Raw genomic sequence first — 27,705 nt, forward strand, 5'->3', positions numbered from 1 at the left:
TGCCTGGTGAACTCATGGTCTGTAGGGTGGACAAAACCCACATGTACTCTGACTTTTCTATTACTCATCGCTAAACACAATCCTAATTGAAATAAGTGTCGAGGAGAAAAATATCAAATTGAGGAGCAGTGTGCAGATTACTGGTGTTTATTTTATTTCTTATCTTGAGACAGGGTCTTACTATGATTCTACTACCTCAGCCTGCTGAGTGCTGGGATTACAGGTGTGCACCACCATGCCACGCCTGGCTTGCAAATTCTTAATCACGTATGCGTACGCATTTGTTACAGTGCACTGGAAACCTGGAAGAGTAAAGATTGGGCGTCTCCTGTGCAGTAGGCCAGCCATCCAGTCATACGTGCTTTCTAGAAAGAAGACATTATTATTTTTTGGAGATACAGGGATTTGAACTCAGGACCTTGAGTTCAAAATGCTCATACACCACTTGAGCTACACCCTAGTCCTTTTTGCTTTAGTTATTTTCAGGTGAAGGTTACCACTTTTGCCCAGACCAGCCTCAGACCGAGGTCTTCCCACTTCCTACGTCCACCTCTCACATAGCTGGGGCTACAGGCGTGAGCAACCAGAAACAAATTTATTTGTGAGAACCCTGGCTAAAGAGATCCCGAACTTGCTCTTATTTTATTTTTATGTGACCTATGCCCCAGATATCTGAATGTGCCACCTACGCACGGGAGACCAGGTTATGCAATTAGACGTGTGTGAAGAAATCCTTGGTGTTCTATATAAGATAGGAGTTTTAGGGGTCATTTTTTTTTTTATTTGTTGAATTTCTCCCCTGGCTGCTGTGACCACCCAGTTGCTTCTTTGGCTCTTTAAAGGTGAGTGCGTGAAGAAGAAGTGGCCTGTGCTTGGGACAGCCCAGTTCTATTTACAGCTCGGTTACGGTGTTTTGGCAGCTCTCACAGTCCTGAGGCCAGAGAGGTTCCTTGAGGGCTGTCACATGGTGGCTTGGACTTTCCCTTAAAGATCCTGGCAAGGCCTGCACAGGTTCCTTATCAGCTTGCACACTGCAGGGCTGCAGCCCTTGGGGACAAGCGAGGGCTCTCACAGGGGAAAAAAGAGAGAGGACTGAGACACTGCTAGCCGTCATGACGGACAGAAGCCCCTTCGAGACGGACATGCTCACCCTGACCCGTTATGTGATGGAGAAGGGGCGCCAGGCCAAAGGCACCGGGGAGCTCACCCAGCTGCTCAACTCCATGCTGACTGCCATCAAAGCCATCTCCTCAGCGGTGCGCAAGGCCGGCCTGGCCAACCTGTGAGTCTGGGGAGCTTGCATACATGCACACACACCTATGCACACACACACAGCCATGCACACACACACACACAGAGGCACACGAGCACACATGCACACCACCGCCCATGCACACATATGCACACACACACACATGCACACACACCCATGCTCACACACACACACAGAGGCACACGAGCACACATACACACATGCACACCACCCTCCATGCACACATATGCACACACACATGCACTCACACACATGCACACACGCACGACTGAGGCCTGGGGGTGGGAGCTGCAGGTGGTCCCATGCTTGTTTGTCCACAAGGAACTTGGGTTTCATGTTTCTGTCATGCGTGCTCAGAGAAAGGAGCCTGTGACACGTCTCCACAAAGGGAAAAATGCCACCAGTTATTAGCGTAGCGAGGGCGGGGGTTTGTATGAAAGCACACAGTGGATGCTCCTGGCTCGTGTTTGCCTGGACAGATTCTCTCTGGAATCTTGAAAAATCTCTTGATGACCCTTGCAGATCTCAGCGTTTGATGGTCACAGCCTTTACAAATACGCCAGGACCTAGACATCATTTACAAAACAGGAAACTTGGCAGGTCCCTCTCCTCCCCTTCCTTGCTCACCAGGGAAGGGAGTCTTTGCAGGCTGTGTTTTAAAATTTCCTCTCTGTGGCTCTTTCTTTTTTAAAAATTGTATTATTTGTGTACTGGAGGTACATAGTGGCATTTACCAAGGTTCTTACCATATATCACCCCTCCACCATTCTCCTTTATCCTCCCTCCCCCATTCCTGGAACAGTTTCAACAAGTCTCATTTTCCCATTTACATGTATGTGTACGTAATATTCCACCACATTCACCCTCCCACACCCTTTCCTTATATCCTCCCCCCTCCCACTGGTGCCAATCCCCAGATAGGACAGGTTTTGCCTTCCTGTCCTGTTTTTGAAAAAAAAAAAAAGACACTTTTGTTTGTTTAAGATAGCTATACATTTGATTTGTGACCTTTCCATGCATATATGTATTATAACCCAAGTTGGTCATCCCCTCTATTTTTCTCCTTTCTACCTTAGTCCCCTTCTTCTGGTGATTTCAACAAGTTTAAAAGTTTTACATTCATTCTTGTATAGAAAGTACACCAGCCCAGCCATTTTCTCCCTCTTAACTTCCTTCTTTCACCCCCGCCCCCGTGTGTGACACCCTTAGTGTGACCCGTGTTTCATAAATTGCACTTCTTTATTCACATGCACTGGTGTGCACGAGCTGGGAGGGGAGCAGAGTTCTCTGTGGTGCTTTTTCTGAGTACAGAATGAGGTCAATTCATGCTTCAGCTAGCTGCTGGTGGTCACAGTCAAGTGCCCAGTTTAAATTTGTGACAACGAGAAGCCACCTTCTTTGGGCTTGCATTTTCTTTGTAGCCATTCCGGTGGAGGCTTTCTCAGAAGTTGAAGGGATCTGCATTTTTGGGGTAACTCAAAATGAAGAGCTAACAAAGTCCAACTGTATGAAATGTTTATTCTTAACGACGTGGTGCTTTGAACACAAAAGCTGAGCCTTATATCAGAAAATGTAAATACCATAAGATCATTACAGACTTTATTTATAAAAGGCTGTGAGACCCAGCAATGGTTCCCGAGTTAAAGACGCATTCCATGACTGTGGATTGCTATAATCGTGTTATTACCCCACGTGGCAAATTCTGCCTTTGAGGGCTCTTGCTGGGTGATGGGTTCCCCAAGTGACAGTAAACAGCATCGTTGTCTCTCCCTGTATTCGGGGTCCTGCGATACTTAGGCAGTTTCTGCAGTGACATTTCAGGGTGATCCGTCTACACTCGCAAGCTCCTCCTCGGAGGATTGACCAGTAGGTGGGCAGCCCTGGAAAGAGAACGCTGGGATTTCACTTTTTTTTTTTTTTTTTTTGCGGCCGAGGCAAGGGTCCTGGATCCCTGGAATTCCTTCTCACAGAGCAAAGAACTTCTGCCTGTGAGACAGCGACATCCACTGTCCTCCTCAGTGGACTTCAAGCCTCTCATCCATTTGCTTCCTTTTCTCGGGGGGCATTTTGAGATTCAGGCTGGATACACTCTGGCAGTACTGGGGTTTGAACTCTGGCCCTCATGCTTGCTGGGCAGGTGCTCTACCAGTTGAACCACATCTCCGGCCCTTTGTGCTTTTGTTATTTTTCAGATAGGTCCTGCACTTTTTGCTCAGGTGGCCTCAGACCTGGATCCTCCTGGCTTTGCCTCCTGCATAGCTTGGATTACAGAAGAGTCCTACCTCACACAGCTTGCTTTTAGATAGGGTCTTGCTAACTTTTGTTTTTGGCCTGGGCTGGTTTTAAACCTTGATCCTGCTGTCTCTGCCTACCAAGTAGCTGGGTTACATGTATAAGCCACTGTGCCTGTTCTGAAAAATGTCATATGGTACATTAGAAGGTTATAAGGAAAAAAAAATCAAGGAAATATGTGCCCCCCCCAAAGAAAAAAAGATCCTTTCCTGCTGGAAACGCATCTGTGTTCCCTCCTATGCTGCCTAGAACTGGCTTAGGAGAATAAAAGGTACTGCAGAAATGACGGTGTGTGACTTCCAAGGCTAAATTATAAGACATTGCAGCTCTTGCCTGGATGTCTTGGATTGCTTGTTGTAGGTAGAGCCAGCTCCCTGTCACAAAGTACAAGGGAGCACCCCTGGGAGAGGTCCACGTGGGGAGGAACCGAGTCTTCTGGCCAACAGCCGTGTGAATAAGCTTCAGGAGTGGATCCTGAAGATAAATAAATGAATTACAAAGTTAGCAGAGACGCTCAGTCCCCTTTGCCTTTCTCCTCTCCTTACTGTGGGAAGAAGTGCTAAGCTGGCGTGCCCGCCCGGAAGGAAGGCCCTCCCCGACTTTCTTTCACCCCCTTCTAGGCCATTTAGAAGCTGTAACGAGCTTTGGTGCTAAAATGCTTACCTGGGTTAACAGTGCAAAAAGACATTGTCCCATGGGTTGGAAAGCAATTGCTGGCAATGACACCTTGTTGTGAGTTTCTTTTTTTATTATTATTATTTTATTATTCATATGTGCATACAAGGCTTGGGTCACGTGAGTTTCTATTCTTTCTGAAAAGAGGACATGGAGGGAGGGTGGGTGTGGCTGGGGTAGGGGTGAGGTTAGCAGGATATCATGGTGGTGAGTTTGCAAAGCACTGGGCAGATAGAGTCGATTTTTCAGCTCTGCCCACATGGCTTTGAACTCGAGCTCTTCATTCAGCAGCACCAGTGGGGTCAAGATTCCAAGATGACTGGGTTTCCGGTCCCTTCAAGTATTGATGCAAAATAGCCCGGTTCTGTTACTGTGGTTACCACTGGCTTGTTTTTGTTCATTTGCTTGCTTTTGTCTTGAGCTAGGAGGTCAGGCTGCCAGGGTTGTTGTACAAAGGCACCGGGCTCATTATAGGTGACATGGTGGGGGTGACATGGCAGGACGGGGAGAGTAGGCTGTCAGTCAGGAGGAGTGTGGTTAGGGAAGATCAGGTTCTCAATGGTGACCACCTGTTAGTGCCACCTGAGGATTCCTTCAACAAACGAATAGCACTGAGATAAAGAGTGGAGGGAATGTTCTCTCCTGTCCTTTTTTCTCCATGCATCTGGGGCACTGTGAAACCCAGAGAGTAAGACCGAGTTCTCGCCCTCAGGGAGCAAGCAGATAGTGTGGCAGGAAAGACATCCCAGGCGCAGATTGCCAGCCACCGTGGGAGGGATGACAGGGTGTGCCCGCAGTGTGTGATGGGGACATGCTGGACGAGCAGGAGGGTGAGTGGGGGGGCGGTGGAGAGGAAACACTGAGTCACAAGACAGAAGGTAACAGAGACGAGTGGCTGGCTGGGGGCCAGAGGTCATAGAACATTTGGGGCTGGTGGGATTCAAGAGGGCCGGGAAGATGTGACTGAGCCTCACTGTGGCAGGGTCGATAAGCTGAGAGCACAATTTCTATCCAAACAGAGAACAGCACCCCCTTCCATCACGAGAAGGATAAGGCAAGAAAGATGCTAGGATTGGGGGTTGCTATTTTAGCTAGGTGGCCGTGGAAAGCCTGGCTGAGAAATGACCTTTGGGTCCAGGCTAAAATGGGGAGGGGGGCAGGGGCAGTTATGTAGCTCTTGGGAGGCAGCAAGGCCGGTGGTCAGTCAGCCATGAGGCTGAAGTGTGCCCGGCTGAGACTGGTTGAAGGGAGGTGAGAGAGTCAGGTGGCCAGGGCTCTGTGGGAACAGCTCTTCCATGGCGTGTGATGCTGTCATGGGGGCTTGACTTTGTCTCTGGGTGATACAAGAATACTGTGACTTTTAGAAAGACCCCTCCTGCTGCTGTGTTGGGAACATCGTGAAGCGGCCAAGGTAAGAGCAGGGAGACCTTTGCACATTATTGCTGCAAAGCACAAAGGCTCTAGGTAGATTTTTTTCCCCCTCAGTGCTGGGATCCAGGGCCTTCTGCATGACAGGAAATTCTCTGCAACCGAGGCACGCCCAGAATCCCTAGACAGAAGTTGTATGGTAATACTTTTTCTTATCTTGCTTGGCATAGTGGTGAAGAAGTAAATTAAATTAGTTAAATCTGTCCCTTGAGCTCCTTCTAGTTCATGTAATGCCAATTTACTCCTCTTTTTTTTTTTGGTGGACTGAGGTTTAACTCAGATTTGGTAGGCAGGCACTCTACCATGTGGGCCACCCCCCCAGCCCTTTTGGCTTTTAGTTTCTTTTTGAATTGGCTCTCACATTTTTCTCCAGGCCAGTCTGGTCCACCATCATCCTATTTATGGCTCCCTCCTGGCTGGGATGACAGGCCTGAGCCACCATGCCCGGTCTCCAAGTCATTCTTTAATTCAATCCAGCACAGTCCCACTTAAAGACAACTCAGGAAGGCCTGAAGGTGCTAGAAGACCATGGTCCTCTGCCTTTTGGAGTCCTTAATGACGGTGACAGTTCTGATTGCAGGAGCTCTTCCATCCTCTCTACCTCCCATTAGGGTAGAGCTTGTATTTTAGTGAGATCGAGTTTGGTTAATCTCGTTGGGAGATGGATGGCATTTGACAATGTCTTCAAGGTTGAGCCATTGTCACCTCGGTGGGCATAATAGACGTCTGTGTGTTGATGCTTTGGAGATTGCAGGGACAGGGAAGGAAAGGCGGGATGCACCGTTGGGGTGTCAGCCCTGGGTGGTCCTAGGACTCCCTGAGTGGTTTATTTCAGCCATTATCTTCTCAGGTACGGCATTGCAGGCAGCGTGAATGTGACAGGAGATGAGGTGAAGAAACTGGATGTGTTATCCAATTCCCTGGTGATCAACATGCTCCAGTCGTCCTACAGCACCTGCGTCCTGGTCTCGGAAGAGAATAAAGAAGCCATTATCACCGCCAAGGAGAGGAGGGTGCGTCCTGTGGTGGGGTGCAGTTCCCATTCTGGCCGCAAGATGGCGAGACAGGGCCGGGAGACTGCTGCCTGGCTGGCCTTTAATTCCTGGCTTTTTTTTCTTGGTTTTCTGGAAACAAGGGATTGCATGCTTCTTTAGTTGGAAATCGTCCGCTGTCTCCTGCATAAGGCTTTACAGCAGGGCAGTGAGATAAATCAAGAGACTTACTGAAATGTCTTAAGAGGTGCTGGCATCTTTCTGGGGTTGGACTTGCGGAGTCCAGTAAAAAGTACAGTTTATTTTTGGGTAAGTTGTCTTCTTTCTGGGAAGAGCTGTACAACATAGCCTCTTATTCCTCCCATCCCTATTTCTCATCTCTGACCCTCACCCCACACATCCTCAAGGGGGTTGTGTTTCAGGAGGATTTTTCCTTGCCTGAAAACCTCTCAGATTAACCTAGAAAATGAACCATGGAGACCCCGTGCTCTTGCCTTAATGTAAGGGGGAAAGTGTGGCTGGAGTGGGTCTGTATTCACTCTATGTTCACCAGGAATTGATTAAAGAGAGAGGTTTTCTGGTGCCCCAAATTCAACCGATGTTCAGCGGCTGCACTGTGGTGAAGATGGGACGTGGGTTATTGGCTCTTGTTTTATACATCAGGTATGGGAAGAGGGGAATTTCTCTATGATTAGCTGAAAGGATAGAAGAGATGAAGCCACATTTATTAAGCACACACTGCATGCCAGGTACTGTGGAACGTAACTTAAGTCAAGTAACACCTGTTATTTTTAACTTTCTCTTAACTGGTACGATCCTAGTTTCTCTCTCCAGTTTAACCTACCATTGTCTTCCCCACTCAGCCGGGGCGGCATAGGTCTGCATGCTAGTTCTTCTTCTCTTTTCCTTCCTTCCTTCCTCTCCTTCTCTCCTTTCCCCCTTCCCCCTTCCTCCTTTCCTTCCCTCCTTCCCTCCTTTCTTCCCACCTTCCCTCCTTCCCACCTTCCCTCCTTCCCACCTTCCCTCCTTCCCTCCCTTCCTCCCTCCCTTCCTTCCCACCTTCCCTCCTTCCTCCCTTCCTTCCTTCCTCCCTCCCTCCTTCCCACCTTCCCTCCTTCCCACTTTTTCTCCTTCCCTCCCTTCCTCCCTCTCTTCCTTCCCACCTTTCCACCTTCCCTCTTTCCTTCCTTCCTTCCTCCCTCCCTTCCTCCCTCTCCTTCCCTCCCTCCCTCCCTTTCACCTTTCCTTCCTTCCTCCTTTCCTTCCGATAAGGGTCTCACTAGGTACCCCAGGCTGGCCTTGAACTTTTGTTCCTCCTGCCTCGACCTCCTGAGCTCTGGGATTACAGGTGTGTGTCACCCTGCCTGGCTACTTGCTACTTGTTGATATACTCTGTGCCTGTTTTCCATGTGAGGAACACTCACTGATTTCTCTGCCCAGACTTCCCTTTCCTAGTTCTCTGTGTGTCTTCATCCTTATTCCTAACTGGGGGTCTCCCCACTCTACTCCTTACTGGCTTAGTTTTTCCTTAGAGCACTCACCACACCCTACTTGTGTGTGTCTTACCTGTGCACTGTGTTTCTCTGCGAAATACCAGTTCCATAAATCGAGACTCGCAGCTAGCACCCCATTCTGAAGTCCACTGCCTTGCACGCTCCCCGTCTGGGGAGAGGCCAAAAGGAGTAAACCCTAGCGTGCTCTCCAGCTGGACCCTCACCAAATACCTGTTGAGTGGCCCTCCACAATTAATGCCAGTGTCTGATAAGAAAGTGCCTGTGGCTCTGTCTCTCTTGAGAGGTGTCTGCCACACGCAGCCCTGAGCTGGAGCAAACTGTACTGACGGGAAGCCATGCTGACTGGTGCTTCTGCCCTCTGTGACTTAGGGGAAGTACGTGGTGTGCTTCGATCCCCTGGATGGATCTTCCAACATTGACTGTCTGGCTTCCATTGGGACCATATTCGCCATCTACAGAAAGGTGAGTGCACGGGCTCACATTTCAAGCCTCCTTCCTGTGGAGGTTGCTGGAGGATTCCTGGGCTGAGGACTGTGACACTGGGGTGCTAACTGGTCCTCCTACTAATTAGACATGGCGCTGTGGACACACCAGCAACCTCCCTCTCTGCCCCAGGCTCCTCAGTGGTAATTCTCTCTCTTCCTTCTTCCTGGCATTCCTGGGCAAGGGGTGTGTGTGTGTGTGTGTGTGTGTGTGAAAGGATCCACGGAACCTCGTTTTGAATGTCCAGGTGGAACACAGATGTCAGACATGGTACAGGCTGAATTTTCTATATCCAAGATGCTTGGGACCAGACGTGTTTCAGATTTCAGACTTTTTCAGATTTTTGGAATATTTGCATATATGTAATGAGATATCTTAGGGACAGGACCCAAATATGAACACAAAAGTCATTTATGCTCCATATACATCTGTACACATGGCTGGATGTCATCTTATGCTGTATTTTCGGTGCACCTGCAATTGGATTGTAATCCATCCCATGAGGTGTGGAATTGTCCATGCATGGCAGCTGACACTCAGAAAGTTTCAGATTCTGGAGGATTTAAGATTTCAGATTTTCTCACTAGGGATGCTTAGCCTGTACTGGGTTCTAGGCATATCCTATTTCTTTGAAAGCCTCAATTCTGACTGTATTAGTTTTTCGTTGCTGCTATGACAATCTATCGGATGCCTAGACGCTTAAAAAATCCCCCGATTATGTGCTAGTTATGTCATTCATGAGTTGACCAGCCTTGGTTGGGTTATCTGCTTAGGATTCCATAAATCCTAATCAATCCATGTGCTAGCCAGTCTGCACTCTTACGCAGAGGTTGGGTGGGAGAGGGGAGAATTTGCTTCTAAGGCTAAAGCAGTCCATTCGGTGGTAGTATTGACGTCCGGGACTCTTTGCTGGCTGATGGCCGGGGATCCTTTCCAGCTTCTGGAGACTGCCTGTGTTCTTTGACTTGTGGCCATTTCATTTTCAATGTCAGTAAAGGCACAAGGCTTTCCTGTTCTCTGACACCCTCTCCCACTTTTTTGTGTCATTCCCCTGCCCCAGCCATAGAAAGTCATCTGCCTTCAAGTGTTTATTTAATTAGGAAAATCCAGGATAATCTTCCTAGTTTAAATCCATAGCCCCGAATATTGCAGAATCCTTTTTGCTGTGTGATAACGTATTCACAGATTCCAGGGATCAGGATAGCTTTGGGGACATTCTGCCTACCCACGCAGCCTAGCCACAGTGAGGTGAGGGTCATAAAGGTTGGTTTGGGACCATCCAGCATTACTTCATCCAGCCATGCCAGGCTCCATGCTCCAGACTGCTCACTCCAAGAACGGCCTTTACTGCATCAGGATGGCTGGGCCTCTGTCCCCAGGCCTAAAAGGCAGAAGGTGCCGGGAATCTCCTGGACGATTGTTTGGGTAACCCGCCCCCCTGTCAGGTGCTGGGCTGGTTCTAGAGATTCCTTTCTTTGGCTCCAAAAAACATATTTTACACAAAATCACTCATGATCATACACACAGGGGTATCAGTTCTTTTCTTTCTTTTTTGGTGGCCCTGAGGTTTGAACTTGGTTTTGAGCTTGCTAGACAGACACTCTACTGCTTGAGCCACCTCCCCTCACAGTCCTTTTTGTTCTGGTTATTTTGAAGTAGGATCTCACTTTTTGCCTATTTGTGCTTTTTTTCCCCCCATTATTGTTTTATTATTCATATGTGCATACAATGCTTGGGTCATTTCTCCCCCCTGCCCCCACCCCCTCCCTTACCACCCACTCCACCCCCTCCCTCTTCCCCCCACCCCCTCAATACCCCTATTTGTGCTTTCCACAGTAGCTGGGATGACAGGTGTGCACCACCACACCTAGTCTTTCCTACTGAGATAGGGGGTGACCTTTTCGCCTGGTCTGGCCTGGAATGGTGATGAGAGGGAAGTGACTTCATCAGCGTGGAGTGCTCTCCCTGGCAGCTCACTTCCCCTGGACACGTTTGCTGCAACTGAACTCGTTACCCAGTCAGACCCAGGGCTTATGTCAATCACTGAAAGGGCAAGTTTGGCAAGAGAGCTAGAGTTTATTCACGAGGCAGCTGTGTTAGTCAGTGTTTTGTTGCTGTGACCAGAAAACTGCTAGAACGACTTAAAAGGGGAAGGATTTACGGTGGCTCACAGTTTCAGAGAGTTCAGTCCATGGTTGTTTGAAGAGCTTCTTTACCTCATGGTGGATGAAAAAGTGAGAGAAAGAGAGAGAGAGAGAAAAGAAGAAGAAAAAGGAGGAGAAAGAGGAAAGGAGAGAGGGAGGGAGGGAGAGATAGAAGAAGAAGAAGGAGGAGGAAGAGGAGGAGGAAAGGAGGAAGAGAGAGAGGGAGAGAGAGAGAGGAAAAGAGAGACTGAAAGAGGGAGAGAGGGAGAGAGAAGAAGAAGAAAAAGGAGGAAGAGACGGAGAGAGGGAGAGAGGGACTGAAAGAGGGAGAGAGGGAAGGAGAGATAGGGAGGAAGAGACAGGGCAGGAGAGAGGGAGAGAGAGAGGGAGAGGAGGAGGAGGGAAAAAAGAAGGGAGAGAGAGGGAGGGAGAGAGGGAGGGAGGAAGAAAGGGAGGGAGAGAGAGAAGGAGGAAGAGACAGGGCGGGAGAAAGGGAGAGGGAGAGGAAGAAAGGGGGAAGAGAGAGAGAGAGAGAGAGAGGAGCCTGGGACAACATACAGCTGCCAAAGACACCTCCCTCCAGTGACCAACTTCCTCCAGCTAGGCCTTAGCTCTTAAAGTTTCCAGAACCTCCCAAAATAGTGCCACCAACTGGAGACCCAGTCTTCAATACCTGAGCCTTTTTTGGGGGTCCTTCCATTTGACATTTGAACCATAATGGCGGCCAGGCGTGTGGAGATAGAAGAGCAAGTGTCAAATCTGCCTCCTTGGGATGGGACTTGGGATGTGTATGAGTTGAGACGTGGGGAAAGGGGATGGAGACTTACTAAGAGCAGGGGAAGCGGCTTAGGTCTTCAGGGTTAATTTAGGGTTCCCCACTCCAGAGATCTGGAGGCCAGGCCTCTGGCAAAGGGTTCTCTCCGATGACAACCATCAGGGACCATGTTTTTCTGTCCATCTGCCGCAGACCACAGAAGACGAGCCTTCGGAAAAGGATGCACTGCAGCCCGGCCGCAATATTGTGGCCGCTGGCTATGCACTCTATGGCAGTGCCACGCTGGTGGCCCTCTCCACGGGACAAGGTGTGGACCTCTTCATGCTGGACCCAGTAGGTATCGTACACTGCGGCATCTGCCCCTGGGGACTTCTGTGCTTGAATTCTTCTTCCCTGTGATAATTTCCTGGTTATTCCCATATTTGTTTTTGGATCCTAAGAGCCTCGTTTGGGGAGCTAACGCCATCGTGAGCAACACTGGGGACCCCTGAAGGCATTTGGGTGGGGATTCCGTAGAGTCAGTTACACCAACTCTTGGCCTTTGCTTATGGAATTTATTTTAAATTTATTTTTCATAAAACCATTAAACTGAGCATATTAACAGCACTGCAGGATATTATAAGTCATGTTCAAGTCAGGCCAAATATATTCACCTCTTCAAACATTATTTATTCGTGGTGACATAGCCATAACCTTTACGCATAGCTATTGGAAAGGGGTTGATTCTCTACAAATGCGCTCACCCTCTGTGGTTTATGGGGACACCATGGGTTAAGAATCCCAGTGCTGCCAACTTCCTGACTGGATCATGAGTTTTCAGAGCACCACCAGCCTCTAGGACCTTCTGTGATGGTGAACAGGCTCTGTCATCTGCGCTGTCCCATCCAGCTGCCTGTGGGCTCCATGGCCACCAAATCGGAAATGTGGCCAGTGTTCTGAGAAAAGGGATTTTTACATTTTGTTTCGTTTAAATTAAGTAGCTGCAGGGGACAGTGGCCGCCCTCCTGGAGGCTTTCCCCTGAGGTACATGTCATTCCCACAGTCCTATCGGGCTGTAGGTCATTCTGTGCCCCGTCCACTGCGACCCCAGGTGACCCAGTGCTCAGCAGTAGAAGAGATGAAAAATATGACTGGCGGAAGAAATAATCAGAAAAAGTTGAGGAAAAAAATAGATTAAGGTGAGCTTTCATGGCATAAGCACATTCAAAATGTCCAGGAGAAGTTTTGGAAAAGATTTCTTTTTTACTGCTTGACCCACTCTGCCAGCCCTGTTTGTTGATGGGGTTTTTTGAGATAGTGGTTCGTGAGCTATTTGCCCAGGGCTGGCTTCGAACCACAATCCTCCTGGTTCCTGCCTCCTGAGTAGCTGGGATTACAGGTGTGAGCCACCAGCGCCTGGCTGGAAACGATTTCCAAGCTATAGAATCTCTCCTTTAAATGGTGGGTGCTTTGCTTTTTCACTTCTGAACTGCTTCACCAGATGCAGTCAGATCTTGTTACAGCCCTTATAATTTTGACTTCTGACCATTTCAAAGACTCCAGTATTCGCGTGGTGAAAAGTTCAAGTTTACAAGTGTTTATTGAGCATCTACCTCCCAGGCCCCAGGGCACCATTTGAGGCAGTGGTGACATGGCATTGGTCAGACATTGCAGCCTTTGTGGAGTTCGCAGGTTGGTGCATGCAGGTGAGGGAGGGGCTGTAAAAGTTCAAAACACAGTAGAGTTTCACAGGAACTTTTTAGACATAAATGTTTCACGTATAAACCCATCAGGTCAAGACCCTTTCCTGTGTCAGTTCACTGATAGCCCCATTCTCCCTTCTTTCAAAGAAGTAGGCGAGCCTGAGAAATTCTGTTTACAAATGTGATTCTCAGACAATAAAGCGGTCTTTCTAAAATTGCTGTAGAGTAACAGCTGACAGCTCATGCCAGGTAAGTGATGGGTAGGTACCTACCTGTTCTAAGAACTCACATCTGTTAGTGGACACGCACGAGTTATAGGAGCCCTACTATTCTAGTTCATCCCATTTTCTGATGCAGCAAGTGAGGCTCACTGAGCGAGTGACAGTAAGTAACTTGTCTAAGGTCGTGCTAGTGGTTGGTGGTGCCCAGAGCCAGGCATAGGCAGTCCTTTGCTATACTGTTAAGCCCGACAGAATTCTTAACAAATTGCCCTCGAGTGCAAACCAAATACGGCCCATGTCCACTCTGAAGAGGTTCTGAAGGCCGTGGGAGGTGCCTTCAGCTCAGGATCTAACGCAAGGACACAGGGACACAGATGGAGCCTCTGCTCTGACGCCAGTCGTGACATGTGGGCCCAGCTTGGACAGAGGCAGGCACAAGAGCTTGTCTGCAGGTCAGAAAGAGAGGCAACCCCTAGTGTAACCTTTCCCCGTCTTTCTTTATCAGCTTGAGACACTTTGGGTCATGTCACCCTACTAAAAATGACATTTGACCACAGACCTGCTGTATGAAGCTTTGGGACGATTTGGGATATGGCCTTCAAGCTGAAGGAGCTATGGCCGTTGTCACAGGTAGAAGTGCCCTGGGAGTAGCCAGGGACCTTGTGTGTCAGGGCTCCCAAGACAGAGTTCCCTGGTGGCTCAGCCAAATGCAGGTGAGACACTGTTTCTGTGTGCCAAAGGATGTACTTGATAAGCAGGTACTCGCTGGCAAAGCCTGTGGGGGGCCGTGTTAAGTCACCAGTGGTGTGACAGGACATAGAGGTGTGGTAAGGCTCCTCAGCTGTCCCTGCCCTGCAGTAGGGAACAAAGCTCCAGGGACCTGAAATTCCTTAGATGACAATTGTGTGCCTGCCAGGCTCTTTGCTATAAGCCAGAGCTTCAAGTGCATAAAAGATAGGGCAAAGCGAGGACCCAGGTGACACCTGGGAAAGTCTAGAGGACCAGGAAGCAGGACTCTTAGGAGCCATCACCGCTTCTGTGTTCTTGTTCAGGTCTTGAGGGCCACAGGGAGGAGACTCTAACTTCCCAGGCTGTGCCCTGTGCCCGACCGAGGTCCAGATCAGAGTCTCCCTAGACGGCCATCCCAAGAGGAGAGTAAAGGAAGTCAAGGTGCTTTGAAGAAGCGGAGCGCTGAGCTGGGTGGCTCCAAAGCAGCAAAGATCATCTTGACTTTGCTCAGGAGCCAAGCACCATCGTGATAAAAAGATGTTGGATGAGGGGGAGTGGCACCCCGAGGAATGTGGTGTGCTGAGCTGAGACCTAAGGGCTTATGACAGCGCAGGCTGTGCTCCATGATTCTAAGACGGGAGATGGGAAGTTGTCTGGAAGTGGGTGCCACTCATGGTTAATGTCCTACCCGTTATCTGGGAGGCAGGAAGGCGGGCGCAGACGCACAGCTGAAGAAGCGGTCATGGGTCGTGGTGACTTTCAAGTTACTGGGGGGGCACTGAGCACAATTTTATTAATAACGCCAAGGATTCTTTTAATTTTTCCATCTACTTCCTTATGCTGAGGGAATACAGTATCTGACTGAAGCGATTCCTTCTTATCTTCAGATAAGGAACTTTTAATCAACGCTGGACGCATGGCTCAAGCGGTACAGCACCTGCTTTGCAAGCTCGAAGCCCTAAGCTCACATCCCAGTCCCCAAAAGCAAAGCAAAGAGTAGACAGAATACAAACAAAATTACCAGACACGTAGTAATGAACTAATGGCCAAGCTGCATCTCTCCCCCCTCCTCATAACTTCTTTCTCAAATTATAACTGATAGCTTGAATCCTCCGAACTCATGAAACTGAGGTAAGAACTTGCAGATTATCTTGTGGATAAATACAGCTAGTTTTTTTTTTTTTTTAAAGAAATAAGGGATCTCACTAACATAGGGAGGACGAAAGGGAAAGAATGAAGACCATGGGCACCTTCCCTTTTTAATTGTTGAGTCCATTATTGCTTGAGTTTCCTATGTAGGCTTGATATCATGGCTGCTGTTTCTGCCACTCATGGGGCCATGACAGGGGAAAGTCTAGGATGACCACAGTGAGCCCCCTGTGTCCATCCAGCAGGCCTCTGCTTGTGTGTGTGTGTGTCGGGCGGGGTGCCATTAGTATCTGTTTCTCTCTTCTTCTCTCTAGGCATTGGGTGAGTTCGTGCTGGTGGATAAAGATGTCAAGATTAAGAAGAAAGGAAAGATTTACAGCCTCAATGAGGGCTACGCCAAGTATTTTGATGCAGCCACCACGGAGTATGTGCAGAAGAAGAAATTCCCTGAGGTGAGTGAAGAAAGCCTAGACCAGTGGCGGGGAGATCACTGTCTCAGTGGGGTTCTGTTTGGACGGTGGCTTTGAGGCCTCTGTTTAAGATTTTGGCTCCATTATTTGCGACTCTGGTCTGGCATACTTCATAATCTCTTTTGCAGCTAGAATTTACTCACTAAAGGAAATACTGTCCAGTTGAGTTGCTCCAGAGAAATTGTTCATAAGGAGGATAAGGACCACATTTTCACAATTCAGAGGTTCAGGCCAGAACCTCTTCCAAGTCATTTATTTTCCTAAGTCACAATGGGTGGACTCTGGTTGTTCAGTGACCTTTGCCTTTTTGACGGAATAATTATATTTGAAAGTCCTACTCACAGGCTGTGACGTCAGGGTCTTGAGGTTAAGCCGTGTTCCAGGACGCTTTGGATACCATGTGGCCGTGAATACAGCCACAACTGTCCATTAAGGATCTCTGTGGTCCAGCTGTGTGTCACAGTCAAGTACATGAGGTGGGGCCCGAGCTGAAAGTGAAGTGAAGCTTAACAAGCTGTGTCCTGTCTTGCCAAATGCTGGAGGATGAGTCCAGAGAGGACCTTTCCCATTTGGTGGAAAAACCAACGTGTGGTGTGCCCACCTGGTCACCTCCAAGGGCAAGGAGCTCAGGATTTCACGGGACCAGATGGCACCCAGTCAAGAATGCTGGGACCTGCCTTTGTTGCTTCAAATGGAAGCTTTAGGGACTTTTCTTCTCTCTCTCTCTCATGTTTTAAAAGCTGAATTATCAGAAGTGCAGTTCCCTATTTTTCCTTTGTAGGGTGCTATTGTACTATAATATACAAACCTGCACGATGTCTTGAGGCAAAGGGAACAGGATAAGACTCAAGAGGTTGAGAAAGTCAACATTTAAAAATTCCCACTCTTCTTTTTTTTGGTGGTACTGGGATTTGAACTCAGGGCTTCATGCTTGCGATGCAGCCACTCTACCACTTGAGCCACTATATCAGCCCTGTTTTGTGTTGGGTATTTTTGAGATAGGGTCTCATGAACTATTTTCCTGGGCTGGCTTTGAACCATGATCCTCCTGATCTCTGCCTCCTAAGTAGCTAGGATTATAGGCGTGAGCCACCATTGCCCAGCAAAGTTCCCAGTCTTAAAGATGGCTTCATACTGGTTCCAATTCTAGACTAAAAAATGCCCACTCCAGAAATGATAAAGGAAGATAGGTATTTTACCATGAAAAATGAAATTTCCACCCAAAAAGAAATGTTTACTTGCAAATTAGGGAAAATTACCACATCTATGACTGACACCAGGGGAACACTCTTGTGACACAGCACCCCTTATAACCCAGTAAGATAAGGACAAGCACCCAGATAGGAAAACAGGAGAAGTTGAAGCGATCATGAAGTCACAGGAAAAACATACACATGGTCAGTCAGCCAACAAAAAGGAAGAAATGCAAATTGAAAACAGCATTACAGTGTCATTTCCAAATATGAGACTGACAAAAATTTTAAAGGTGAATAGTGCTCCTGATGGGAAATTAAGTCCTCTTATAAATGGTTAGAGAAAACAGCAATTCCATACCTTTTTGCCAGGGTAATCTTTCTTTTTTTAAAAAATTATCTTATTATTGTTATACTGGGGGTACATTGTGACATTTACAGAAGTTCTTACCATATATCATAGTTGAATTCACCCTCCATCACTCTCCTTTATCCTCTCCCCCCATTCCTGGAATACTTTCAACAGGTCTCATTTTTTCCATTTTCATTCATGAGTGCATAATATTCCACCATAGTCACCCTCCTACACCCTTTCCTTATATCCTCCCCCCTCTTACTGGTGCCAACCTCCAGACAGGACCTATTTTACCTTCCTGTTCTCAGTTTTTGAAAAAAGACATTTTGGGGCTGGTGGAGTGGCTCAAATGGTAGATCACCTGCCTAACAACCACAAGACCCTGAGTTCAAACTTCAGTACCACCAAAAAAAAAAAAAGAAAGAAAAAAGACATTTTTGTTTGTTTAAGATAGCTCTACAGGGAGTTTCCTTGTGATATCTCCATGTATATATGTATTATAACCTAAACTGGTTCTTCCCCTCTATTTTTCTCCTTTCTACCTTAGTCCCCTTCTTCTGGTGATTTCAACAGGTTTAAAAATTCTATATTCATTCTTGAATAGAAAGTACATCAGCCATCTTCACCTTCTTGACTTCCTTCTTTCACCTCCCTCTCCTGTTAGCGACTCCCTCTTAGCGTGACCTGTTTTTCATGATATTGCTGTGTTTGTATTGGACCTATATTCCACGTATGAGAGAAAACATGCAAGTCAGAGGTTTCTCAAACCTTTTTGACTGTGACCATTCATAAGAAAATGTATTTTACATTTAACTCAGAACACACACGCACACACACACACACACAAAGAATTTCAGGACACTCTGAGGAAGAGACCAAGAAACTTTCCTAGTAAAGCAAAGCAAAGGAACGGAAAGACAGAACGATAGTACGTACACAGCCAAGACAGAGGTGTGGGCACATCTGATAACAGGGGCAACGAGTGTTCTAACACTAGGGGTGTTCATGGTGAGAAAAGTGGTTTTGGGACTCATTTACTCTGAGATGGGTGTTCTTTGTTCTGGACACCTGGTATATTCTGTTATTCTTGCTGTCACACTGCTCTATCAACTAGGCCCAGAGATTTTCAAGGTTGGCTTGTTTACTAAATTTTGGGACATAATGACCTGGGTGCTTGAAAGGATGGGTATCGACTGTCAGAGGCTCCTTTTAGGACAAGTGTCCATCCTTGAAATTACTACTCTTCTTTGCAAACATTTTTATGATCAAACGCGTCATCATCCCAAGTGTATATGTGTTTTTAAACATAATTTTTCTATTTCTTTTTCCAGGCTAAGTGCCTTTCTCTAAGATCCCTCGCTCATTCTCAGAGCGTGTTAATCTCTGATCAAGCAACAAGGTCAGAGAGAAAACTGCTCTTTGCCCAACCCCTTTCTCATTTTACTAAATGTCGCAGCTTATTGAGGGGGGTGTAAGGCTTAAAGCAAAGAAAACAGTGCCTGTAGACTTTCAATTAAGGAATTTATTAGTACAGTACTTACCTCTGAATCCTGGCTGCTGTATCTGGGCCTCATTTCTCCTGATGTTTCCTGCTTCAAAACTCCCTATTATTCTAGGCCAATCTAATGTGTTTTCCCCATTCCACTCTATTCCGTTTTATTGCATTCTGTCCTGTTCTGTCCCATTACATCCTATCACCTTAACCTTTGTTTAGGTTCCATTTTACTGGAAAACCCCCCGAAAACAACACCCTAGTAAGGACCAGTATGGGTTTTATGATCTGTTATGAGAGGTAGCAACATTAACTTCTTAGACGTTCCACCAGGTCTTAAAAACCAATCCACAAATTCATAATGGATGTGGTGAACTATAACAGAGGGGGAGGTGTGTGGATCAGGTACAGAATAGGTTAACTTTCCTATTGTCACGATCAGCATCCTGAGCAAGTGGGGCTTAGAAAATTGTTGCTGGTGGTGAAGGCTGGGGAGACCAGATGGGGACTTCTGTCCAGTGTTCCCGATTTTTCACCACCAGGGAAAGACTTCAGAGATAAGACTAAGGAAGAAACTGGGAGGAAGCTTTATTGCGAAGTGGAAAGACGGCACATGAAAGGGAGTGTTGGCTTCTCAAGAGAGAGTCAAGATTTGCAGGCTTCTTGTGAGTTTTTTATTCAATCTGGGGCTGTGGCCCAAGGCTCCTGAGACTATTTTTTTTGGCTGAAATGATGTGACAAAGGATCCCTTATTTCTTTGTCACGTCAGGGTACAGGTTAGAAGGCCAGAGCTGTTTTTCTTTTAACACAAAGCCAAGTTTGATGGTTGTTAATCCTTTAATCTAGGTACTATATAGTTTAGAGACTAGATGTTCTTGCTTTTTTCCCCCTCTCTGACCCCTTCCAGCTCTCTGGTCAGACCTCTGGTCAGAGGTCTCTGGTTGACCTCTCTGGTCAGCTTCATAATTATAATCTAGAAAGTTGGCTGTTTCGATCTCCTCTTCACTCTTTAAAATCTGCCCATGTGGAAAAGTCTCTTTTCTGCTCCTGGTGGCCATTGAGGGAGTCTTCAGGACTCTCTGGTCACTCTTAGAAAATAGGAAGTCAATCACTTAACTCAGAGCAGTGTTAGCCTGTCAAGTCCCATACATTAATCGTTATTTCAATTTTCATTTAAAGACCTGGCCTTCTGTAAAATAAAAAAAAAGTAAGAATTCTTGGTTGGGGGTGTAGCTCAGTGGTAGAGCACTTGCAAGATTCTAGGTTCAATTCCCAGCACTTGAAAAAAAAAAAGAACTCTAAACAGCAAGGGAATTTTTCAACCAAATCAAAGAACTAAAATGTAATGTAAAGTCATAGGTTTAACATAAATCTGTCTTTAGTGTAAGATTTTTGGCTGTAGCATGTTTTGGTTTTGCTCATTTGCTTTTCTATAAAATCCTATAAAAAGTTTCATAAATTGAAGATGACAGATTAGTTGGATCTGGCCCCAAAGGACCAGATAGACTGACATGAAATGTCTCAGGAAACCTGGAATGATTGATAATTTCCATAGGCCATGACTGAAGTCCTGGGGGTAATTTTTTTCTTATTGACATAAAAGCAGTTTGGGCCAAAGTCCTGGAAGTGCCCGATTCTGATTCTGATGAGGCAGAGGGACAGTGAGAGCCAGGAACACATCGCTGGCTCCAAGAAGCGCCATGTATGGTTGTAAGAAATTTTGGGTTGGGGATGTAGCTCAGTGGTAGAATGCATGTGCAAAAACTTGGGTTCCATCCCACAGCACCACAGAAAAATAGAAAGGCATAAGAAATTTCTGCTGTGGGTAAATGGGTGCTGCTCCTGACTGACACAGTGGTGGGGAACCCTTCTGGGCTGAGGCAGAGAGAGGACAGGAGGAGGACAGAGGGGTCTGTATCCAGGAAGGCCAGTGTGAGACTGAGGCAGTGTCAGGTGCCTCCTTGGCGGGGGGAGATGTTGCGAGGCCCAGTAGAGGGAAGGTGATAGTGTGAGCCCTCTAGGGTATGAGCTGTGCTCAAACTGAGCAGACACTCGAGAGGGCAGCAGTGTGTCCTAGTGGCTACTCTCGCCACAGAAGTCGGGGTAGCTTTGTTTACAAGGAAGAATTATGCAAATGACTTTGGGAAAGAAAAAGCAGTGTAGAGGCCAAGAGCGATGGCCTCCCATCAAATGCTGGCTGCTGACTCTGTACCTTTGGCAAACGTCTTCATTCTGTGAACGAAGCTGTAAACTAGGGTTACTGAAAGGTCTTAACTCAAAGGGTAACTATAAGCATTAACTGAAAAAAGTGCATGAGAAGTACCCAGAGTAATACACAATGTATTTTATTTATTGCCACCACTCTACATAGGATAGCCTTTCAGAAAGACAGTGAACGTGGGCAGAAAAAGGGAAGGGAAGCCATTTCCGATGGCCAGAGGCCACTTCAAGGAGAGCTTGAGAGCTATGGACGCTGGAGGAGGGATCTAGGGTTCCACATCGCCTCTCCTTTGGCCGAAGAACCAGCTGACCTTGACCACCAGAGTGAATGTGCTCAAAAGACAGACTCAACCCAGTTGTTCCCTCCTTGAGTCCAGTGAGGCTCAGCTAAGGGATGGACCCTCCTGTCACACAGTGGCTTCTCCGGGCTCCACTTGGGATGGAATAGAAGTTCTCATAAAAATGGAATGAGGGCAAGGAAGTTAACACGATAGAGAAGGTCTGCTCTTAAGCAATGTCCTTATTATTTTTTTTATCAAGTCCCGTGCTAAGTGTTTTATGCACATTGGCTCTTTTAGTGCTCACATAAAGTCCTATGAGATGTTATTATTCCCATTTTAATAGTAAGACCAGGTCACAGAGAAGTTGGGTGATTTTTCTGAAGGTCCTGGCACTAGTGAGTGGAGATGGTGTCTTCACATGCAGGTGAGTGTGTTGGTGACTGCCAGTTATGAGCTGAGATGTCAAAAAAGCTGGACAGCAGGATGAAGACTAAGAATTCAGAGAACAGATACTGTCTCAGAAGACATAGGACCCTAGGAATCCCTTGAAAGATCAGTCAGATTCAGAGGGAATCTGATAGAAGGAAAAGAAATACTGACAGAGCGTGGTGGTTGGCTTTAAGACTTTGGGTCATTCTTTGTGTAGTGGAGGTGATCCCCAAATGAGGGTGAAAGCCAGTTCTAAAACTCAGTTTTATGATTTATAAGAAGAATTTATGATGCTAGTCTTGCCAGTGACTGTGTGTTTTAAATAGTATGTTACTGCTATTTTACCTATGTTTACTTATGTTTAGAAAATAATGCCAGCAGACTCACACAAGTGTACAATCCGTTGTGGTGTACAGGACAGCCCTCCCGACTTTGAGGTTTAAATAATAAATACTATTGCCCCACAGTGTCCGTGGGCGAGGACTTCAGAAGCACGGTGGCTAGGTGGTTCTGGTTCAGGGTCTGCCATGAGGTTGCTTCCAGACGCCTGCGTGGGCTGCAGTCACCTGAAGGCTTCCCAGCTTCTTCATGTGTTTGTTGGCAGGTGGCTTTCCCTTCTAATGGCTGTTGGATGGAGGGCTCAGCTCTTCACCATGTCCCTAGGACATGGCAGCTGGCCTCTTGTCCTTTCTAACTTAATCTCAGAAGTGACTGACCATCACTTCTGAACAGTCGGATAGGGAACTGTGTACAGGCGTGAGTACCAGGAAGTAGGGCTTTCTTTGGAGGTCTGGAGACTCGACACCACACCTGGGGTGAAAGTTCAGCTACCCTTTCATGTCAGTATGTTATATGACACATTGAAGAAGAACGTGTGTGGGGATATCTGATGGACTACTCTCAAAATTTAACATCCCCTCTACTGAATTTCCTATCTCAGGCCTTTTTTGTTTGTTTCCTTCCCTTGGCCTATAATTACTCTTAAGTATTTCAATAAAAATAAAAAATTACAATGAATAATTATAACATCTTCTCCTATTTCAGTAAATTATGACATGCATAGTCTTCTATTTTGCCCATAATTAAAAATAAACCAATATAGGTTTTAAAAGCATTTCTTTCAAAGGGAAGAAATAGAGACAGTGTGTAAAAACTGTTCTTTCCAAGAGAATTTGGTTGAAAAACACAAAAGAAAGAGGGAGTAGCAATTTAAGGTGACATCAGGAAGGAAGGAACGAAGGGACAATGATTTGGTTTCATTTCTTAATATCTGGTCTTGGTCCATTACTCACTGGAGCTTGTGCTAAGTCTTCAAATTCCATAAGGCTTCTTTTGCCAAAGCACTGATTTTGAAATTTGTCTTAGTTTGTCAGCACTAGGTATTTAAGCCATGCTGAGTTAATCCCAAGCTTTGCTGGAAAGCAGAACTCTGGAAGGCTGTCCTGTGGAATTTGTTGCCTTTCTTTACTTCGTCACAGAATTATTAGATTAGACAAAGACATAGCAGGCGAGTCACTGAATGAAGAAAGTAAAAAATGCCTAAAGACATGATTTCATGGCTTGCTGTGCTTTATCTGTTATGTCCTTCTTCAAGAAAAATCATGACCATTGGTTTAGTTCTTGTCAAACAAATATTCCTTTCATTACAGGTGACTAATGAAATTGTCATTATCATATTTCTTAGAATTATTTCCAAAGGAGTTTACATTTCCCCCAGGGGATAAAGATCCCTTCCTCTCTCTCTTTCCTTCCCTTCCTCCCTCCCTCCCTCCCTTCCTTGCTTCCTTCCTTCCTTCCTCCTCCCTCCCTTCCTTCCTTTCAACCTTCCCTCTTTTTCTTTGTCTTTCCTTCCTTCCTTTTGTCCTTCCTTCCCCCTCCCTTTCTCCTTCCTTCCTTTTCTCCTTCCTTCCTCCCTCCTTCCCTCCCTTCCATCATTTCCTCCCTTTTCCTCCCCTCTCTCCCTCCCCTCCCTTCCTCCCTCCTTTCCTTCTTTTCATCCTGCCTTCCCTTATTTCTTTCTTCTTACAAATCTGCTATATTAAGACTGCTGCAGAATACTTTCTCTGACTTTAAGTAGCCCTGAATTTAATGAGTTCATTCAATGGTTGAAGTTTGAGAGTCCTCAATGAATGACACGCTCAATTACATAATGTTTTTAGTTCCTGAGCTAATGGATGGAAAGTCGAGGACCAGCAATGCAGAGGCTGCACCAACTGGGCCTTGTGACCATAATGCTGGTGAGATGAGTTGCTAAACCCACTGCATCTTGTCTTTTTCCCTTTCTGCTCTCCAGGATGGCAGTGCTCCCTATGGGGCCAGGTATGTGGGTTCTATGGTGGCCGATGTGCACCGCACCCTGGTTTATGGAGGGATCTTCATGTACCCAGCCAACCAGAAGAGTCCTAAAGGCAAGGTAATTTCCATGTGCGCTGGCTGGCCATCTGCTCAGTGAGTCAGCTGGAGTTTTTTCTCCTCACGCCTGCAGTTTGGCACATGTCCATGAGTGGGCAAGGGAAGAGAAACATGGTCTATTTCTGTTAGTGAGCTTTGCAACTGGGTTAGAAGGTTTGGAGAAGGGAGGCTGACGTGATCATGACTGGTGACTCTTACCCGTTCTCACTTCCTGTAGTTTCATGCCCATCTTTTGCCACGAGTAACCTGTGTTCACCTCCCGCTTTCATAGGCTGTGTCTAACTTTTGACAACAGCACCAACTGACTTGCAATCATTGTCTACATAGAGAATGTAGTGAAATCTTCCACCGCCCCCCAGAAAGCATGCATGCACATCGACAAGCACTTTGCATTCATTTTGGAGGGTTCATAGATGTCCTGAAGTCACTCAAGGATCCTCTAGAGCGGTCCAAAGCTGTAGAATAAAAACTTGTGCTGAGAACTTCTTCATATTTGTGCAAAGGTAGCTCCTTGAAGATCTAATTGCAACTTCATGACACCAACCTCCAATGCTCACATTATCAAGTGGGAATCTTGGGATTCAAATTTATCTATTTTGAGGAGAACATCCCATAAAAACATGTCTGAATTTTATCCAATCACAAGAAGTCAAATCACATAAAGACCTGCATTTTTTCCTTGGTCACAACAACTGGCCACATTTATGTGTGTCATTCAGGTTGGCTGCTGAGGTTTGGATTAGAGAATGCCACATTCAAAGCCAAGATAAGAAACCTACCTGGGAGCAGAGACAAGGTTGTAATACGCAGAGTGGTGCATAAGTCATTCCTCTTCATGAGTGTTTAGCTCACGTATATCAATCTGTCAGACCAAGACGCACAGAGAAGTCTGTGCAAGATGGAAGGCAAACGAAGCAGAGAACTAAGGGAGATTAACTAAAAGATGTAGAGATTCTTCAGTGGAACCACTCTTACCGCACACTTGGTTCCAATAGGTAGAACATAAAGGTTAATTGTTACTATTAAAATCATTGTAAATGAATCAGAAAATATGCACATGTAATTACGTAATCATGTCCTAAATGCACACGCATTCCACATAGAGGTCTGTGTTCACTGCACCTTAATCATTACCTGCTTTGAAGGTACCATTTGTTCCTGATCTTCATGTTCTTTTAGAAAGTGCAGGTTTTAATTGCCAGGGAGTAGACATGGCTTTCAGGTCAAAGCACCATGAAATCCTTTGGCTATAAAGGCCAGTTGACTACAACAGGGTCATCCGAGGTCACGATCTGACTTTATTATCCAGCACCCCAATTTTCCCTTGCCCTCAAATCCCCAGGGCAAAGGAAAAGGAGAGGTAAAAGCCAAGCTCTACAAACTGCCAAGGTGATGGTCTCCCTGGCCAGAATTCCCAGAAGAATGTAGCCTGGAGTGTCCCTCCTGTGAGTGATCAGGGACGATGCTAGTCCCCCATGTGTGCCACATGCCTTGGGGTTCTCTGTGCATGCCAGGTGCCCGCTACTCCTGAGGGCTGAAGGTCTGGGGTGAGGGCATTGTACACTGTTAGGCTGGAATGGCAGGAAGTACCCCCTGGAGTCTTGGCTTACTGTCTTCTGAATACCTGGCTCTCCAACCTCGACCAAAGACATTTCATTCCTCTCCTTGGGATGATGAAAGTCAAATCAGCACAAGGATGGCTATTTCTCAACATGGTTGAAACATATTTTCAGAATGGATCTGAAGAAAAGAATGAAAAGGAAAAGGCTACACAGCTAGGTCAACTATCTTGTAAGCTGAACTTAAAAAATGAACTTAAAAAGACCCCACAAATTTTGCATCCGTGGGGAGAAGGAAGGAAAAGATCTTGTAGCATTGAGCGCAGGCACAGCTCCGATTCCTCCAGCTACGATGACACTCTGAATCTAATGCGATGTGTGTGTGTCCCGTGACAGGAGGGGGGTGGGGCCGGGAAGTCACAACATAACCACAGCACTGAACCCCAAAGGACATCCAGTTCAGCCTCATCCAATTCAGTTCACCATGTACTCGTGGACACAGGGCGGGGACCTGCTAGCTCTCATGGGGCCTTCCTCTGACCAGGTTCAGCCCCAGGTCCTATGTGGGGTGTAGCAAGGAGATGCAGGGCGGTGTTAACCCCGTCCCTCATTTCTGCCCCTGTGCAAGATATGCAGTGGTCTGCTTGGACATTATTTTTTTATGACAGACATATAGAGATGGAGTTACCACAATGGCCAGTCATGGCAGACACCCTCCTTGCCCTCCGGGGAGGGCAGTATAAGGAGGAAGCCAGACGTTATACAAACCTCAGTGTGATAACTGTTATGAAGGGGGTAAGGATATCAGGGAGTGCAAACAACAGGACTTAACATAGTCTTGGGGCCAAGAGAAAAGACCATGGAAACACCAGCAAACTACTTAAGCTACAGTTGAGGTGTAGCTTTCTTCCACAGCACCCCGGGTCACCACCTAGCACTCTCAAGGTGATCTTACAGCTCCCCCAGCTTGATGTCTTACTAGGGATAAGGACTTAACTATAAGGGTTTCTAGCCAGGTCTGCTGAATCAGTTTGCCTTATTGCTGAACCTATAAGAAATGAATATCTAGACCTTATTATTTCTAACCCAAGAGGCAGGCCTCATAGGCGCAAAGATCACCAGACGTATGGATACCAGTCTCAGCCACGTGTCCAGAGACGCCCTTAAAGGTATAGACAGTAAACACCAGCTGATGCATGCAGCTCCCTGTAAGGCTGAATACTTAGGCAGTCACTCATGCTTACCAGCACTCACAACACACGGAGCTCAGCAGTTCAAATCCCCCCCAGGTCTAGGGGCTTACTTGAGGCATTTGGCCATCTGCAAAGCTTAGCCTCCTGCCTCTGTTTCTCCACAGCTCCGGCTCCTGTACGAGTGTAATCCTGTGGCCTATATCATCGAGCAGGCGGGAGGTTTGGCAACCACAGGCACCGAGCCCGTACTGGATGTGAAACCTGAGGGCATTCACCAACGAGTGCCCCTCATTCTGGGGTCCCCGGATGACGTGCAGGAATATCTCACCTGTGTCCAGAAAACCCAGGCAGGCAGGTAGTCAGCTTGACTCTACCAGCCTTCTTCTCTTGGTCTTAAGTGAATGATCAATGGTGATGGTGGGGAGGAGGAAACCATGCTCAGAAGAGCAGCAGCTGGTACAGAAAAGTTCAGAGGCCATTGCTGTAGGTAATGCATGGGTCTAAAATAAAAACGCACTGTGAAAAGAGTGACTTTGTCTTCTGTCATTTTGCAAGCAAGGAAAATAGGTTTGTGACTCTGTTTACTCATATAATCGGGATCTACACATCAGTTAAGAATTTGTCTTGATTGGCTTGAAATTTGAAATCTGAATTTAATGTCTTATCCCGTGGTGATTAATTTCCTTCATGTGTGTGTGTGTGCATGTGTGTATGTATTTAAATGGCCAATTTGATCTTTTAGAA

General features: G+C 46.7%; 1 protein-coding gene across 3 annotated transcripts; it reads left to right on the plus strand.

Annotated features, from left to right (window-relative positions):
• Positions 1-823: 823 nt before the first annotated feature.
• LOC109683422 (fructose-1,6-bisphosphatase isozyme 2) lies at positions 824-27,489 on the plus strand. Of its 3 annotated transcripts, XM_074052598.1 has the most exons (8): positions 5,029-5,070; positions 5,605-5,651; positions 6,519-6,681; positions 8,544-8,636; positions 11,769-11,909; positions 15,672-15,809; positions 24,091-24,210; positions 27,126-27,489. In XM_074052598.1, exons 1-8 carry the CDS (start codon positions 5,044-5,046, stop codon positions 27,318-27,320), a joined length of 924 nt encoding a protein of 307 aa, XP_073908699.1. In that variant the 5' UTR covers positions 5,029-5,043; the 3' UTR covers positions 27,321-27,489. The 3 variants fall into 3 exon arrangements, with proteins under 3 accessions (XP_073908700.1, XP_020014826.1, XP_073908699.1); XM_074052599.1 differs by lacking the exons at positions 5,029-5,070; positions 5,605-5,651 and adding an exon at positions 824-842; XM_020159237.2 differs by lacking the exons at positions 5,029-5,070; positions 5,605-5,651 and adding an exon at positions 894-1,282.
• Positions 27,490-27,705: the final 216 nt, after the last annotated feature.

This window comes from Castor canadensis, chromosome 13, assembly GCF_047511655.1.
Source record: "Castor canadensis chromosome 13, mCasCan1.hap1v2, whole genome shotgun sequence".
NCBI classification, from domain to species: domain Eukaryota; kingdom Metazoa; phylum Chordata; class Mammalia; order Rodentia; family Castoridae; genus Castor; species Castor canadensis.

Excerpts from the sequence above, each read along its gene's own strand:
- LOC109683422 (XM_020159237.2), top strand. The coding sequence starts at position 1,113 with ATGACGGACAGAAGCCCCTTCGAGACGGACATGCTCACCCTGACCCGT. Across the intron at positions 15,810-24,090 it reads AGAAGAAGAAATTCCCTGAG|GATGGCAGTGCTCCCTATGG; the intron begins GTGAGTGAAGAA and ends TCTGCTCTCCAG. Across the intron at positions 24,211-27,125 it reads AGAAGAGTCCTAAAGGCAAG|CTCCGGCTCCTGTACGAGTG; the intron begins GTAATTTCCATG and ends GTTTCTCCACAG.